The sequence below is a fragment of the Etheostoma spectabile genome, chromosome 7 (assembly GCF_008692095.1).
Source record: "Etheostoma spectabile isolate EspeVRDwgs_2016 chromosome 7, UIUC_Espe_1.0, whole genome shotgun sequence".
In the NCBI taxonomy this organism is placed as follows: Eukaryota; Metazoa; Chordata; class Actinopteri; order Perciformes; family Percidae; genus Etheostoma; species Etheostoma spectabile.
This window is the reverse complement of record NC_045739.1, coordinates 19,487,185-19,490,417: the sequence shown is the minus strand read 5'-3', so window position 1 is coordinate 19,490,417 and position 3,233 is coordinate 19,487,185. Positions and strand designations below refer to the sequence as shown.

Sequence of the window (3,233 nt, the reverse complement as noted above, 5' to 3'; positions counted from 1 at the left end):
CCCCCCCCCATTTAAAAACAACAAAATAGACAAGATGAACACACAGTTCTCAAGGGACAGCACCCACCTGAAAAATCCCTTGCACCCCTCACACGTCATGGCGTTGAAGTGAAAGCCGGTGGCCTTGTCACCGCACACACCGCAGATCCGCGGGGCGTTGCGGTCAAACTCGTCCGGCCCGGCCACCGACGTCGTCACCGTCATGGGCTCCATCACTGCAGAGAAAAAAAGAGAAGAGCTTAGAGTCTAACTTGACACTGCTCGCCTGCTCCTAGTTTACGAATGAAACACAAATGCACAAAAGATATAAATTGGTGAGGAATGTCTGTGTGCATTCCTGAAATTCACCAACCTCGCCCAAAGCTTAAAAAATCTGTTTGTTTCCTCTGCTTGTGTGGGAGTGTTTGATGAGGAGGTGTGCATTTTCCTCTTTTTATACGAACAGGTGTCAGGCTATTAGCATATTTAGCAAAAGGCATTGGCAGCTCCACTCAGACTCACACAGCTATTGGCTGAATATCACACACACACAAAACCCACACACACACACACACACACACACACACACACACACACACACACACACACACATTTCAATATTAATGGGAAAGCAGTTTAATGACAGAAAGAGGGATATTTGCCATAGGCTAAGAAATGACTGATACATTTAATTCTGCCAAGATGAAAGTGCTCATTTTTTTCCCACACTTGCACCATCTGGCCGTCCCCTATGAAATAAACAGCAGTAGAGTAACACACACCGACTGGCCAACTGTGAGCTTACTAATCCATATCAATCGGTACAGAAAGATCCTCTATTTGAAGTCGGATTGAAGTGATAAGGATACTTTAAGGAGGTCAAAAGGAGAGGAGAAAATATGTAGGAGCAAATCAACACTGTATATTGTAGTTCTGGTGAGTGGGTTTCAAGTGTTGGTCGAACATGACTGACAAATGCACTCTGCCAGGGTCTTCAATTAAATTGAATAGCATATTCTGATATGACCTCATAATTATGTTTAAGCTAAACTGACCAAACCAAAAAGGCCCTTATCAAGAAAAGAACTAAGTCAGAGATGTATCAAGTAGATCAAGCAGATTAAGTGGCCTGAAGTAAATTTTTGAATGTACTGTACTTATCTTTTATTTATCTACTCAAAATGATTAGATAGGTGATGTGAAAATACAGACAGGAAAATGAGAGGAGAGGGGTTAGACATGCACCATTCTTCATTCTTCAGTATTCATCATTTTGATTTAATAAAGCTAATTAAGGAACATAAGACAAAAGGTGACCAGTTCATTGCCCTTTTAAGGTTGAGGGTTTATTTATTTTCGTTGTACAACACAGGGTTGCACAAAAAAAAAAAAAAATTGCACGTCCCTTTATGCTAACCTGATCATCTGAGGACCATCTGAGAAGCCGCCATTATAAACTGTGAAAAAAGCAGACTTTAAAAAAAGAAAAAAAGAATAATACCTGGCAGTTGATTTGATATCATCGGTCTACCATTTTTGTTTTGAACAAAGAGTCGTGTAGTCACACACGCGTAAACCATGCCAGTAGCTCCTACCGGAGGCTGATTGGTTTGGTTTGATGCTAATGCTAAAATCCGAAGCATGTAAAATGGAAATTGTGTTTAAATTTAGGAAAAAAGTCTACAGGTGAAAGAAAGAGGGAAAATCAAAAACATAAAAACTGTGGAAGATACAAGAAAAGACTCAAAATGTAACAAAACGATGGAAAAGTCCAATGCAACAAACACATGGTCAGTAGGTTGTTGGTATTGTAATGCTTAAACAGAGAGATCTGAGCCAGAACATAAACACTACAGAGAAATCCTATGTGTGAGAGAAGGAGAGGTCAAGTAAGACAACTAAATGAGGACAAAAAAGGGAGGGGTGCAGGCTGCAGAATATAGCCTATGGGGATCTGACGTGCATAGAAGTAGGACTCAGACAGTGTCAAATGAGGACAAAGAGATTGGAGGAACTGCCGAGGCAGAGCAACTGACGGCCAAAGAGAAATAATGAAAGACGGGGAGGCAGGTGGGAGCGCAAGTGAAGGATGGAGACAAACATAGTCAGACTCCATTAGCTCTCATTACAACTTGGCTAGTTGAAGCTTCAGCACCAGTTCCCAGGAAAACGCTAACATGCATACACAGACGCCAGGAAGCTACTGGCTGTAAAGCATCAGTCCCATTACCCAGAAAGCACTGCACCGGGAAAGCATGACACACTGTAACACACCCACACACACCCACACACAGACAGACTTCAGTGCAGGAGGAGAATCACTTTTATGCATGTTGACCAGCACCCAGCACTGGGGCTTGTCTCATTCAAAAACATATGAGTAATTTCAGGCTACAGTGTGCGTTGGGGTGGGTGAGGAGCGTGTTGACAGACACAAAAACAAGACACGCAATTAGTCATCACGTCACAAAAAACAGCTTTTTTCAGATGCAGCACCAGGTGAATAATGAAAAAAAACGGGGAGGGCGGAATGGAGAGACAGCGGGTCAAACATCCAAGCAGATCTGCAAAAACACCACCAAAACAACCTGCCGTTTCATTGGTGGTGATTAACAACAGTCCGAGAGGGCTCCAGCTCTGTAATTAACAACTCTAGTGTTATTTTTCCTTTAATCACTTCTCTGTAAGTCTTTTTTTTTATCTTTATATGCTTTCTCTCACTTGTTCCTCATTTATCATGCTGCTTTGATAATTACCATTCTTATTTATTTATTTATAGTGAGCATGCTTAGTTTGTAATAAAAAGCCGTCAGACTTCTTAGCTGACAGGTAATTCAATCAATCCCCTTCTATCTTCTACTTCCCCCAACACCTTGACAATCCCTGCTCTGTTTTCTCATGCATACACTTGTGTCTATATATCTAATGATAAGATTCTAATGATAAGATTCTTAGAAGACTGTAATAGTAGTTTGAAATTATTTACTTCTTTTTTTGCAAACAAGCATCATGGTTGGCAAACTATAGAAAATGTGTTTTATGCTATGTATTTCCTAAAGTCTGGACCCAGGTCTGCGTCCGAACCGAACGGCGAGTCAATTAGGACCCTGGCCACGCCTTGTGTTATGAAAACAATTCCTTATGAAGTGTAACATTTTCTATTTTTTAATACATTTTCTATTGATCAATAAATTGTTAGTGCCATTGAATATACGGTGGTGGTGTAACGGACTGCAGTTAATCCGTACAGACCC

The 3,233-nt window shown here is 41.0% G+C and overlaps 1 protein-coding gene across 3 annotated transcripts in view; it reads right to left on the bottom strand.

Annotated features, from left to right (window-relative positions):
• Nucleotides 1–3,233, bottom strand: part of LOC116692359 (vitamin D3 receptor A) — a 74,821-nt gene that overhangs the window by 22,591 nt on the left and 48,997 nt on the right. For all 3 annotated transcript variants that reach the window (XM_032520590.1, XM_032520591.1, XM_032520592.1), the window contains exon 2: nt 68–215. In XM_032520590.1, coding sequence (XP_032376481.1) covers nt 68–213 — 146 coding nt within the window. In that variant the 5' untranslated portion in view covers nt 214–215. The remainder of the gene's footprint in view (nt 1–67; nt 216–3,233) is intronic.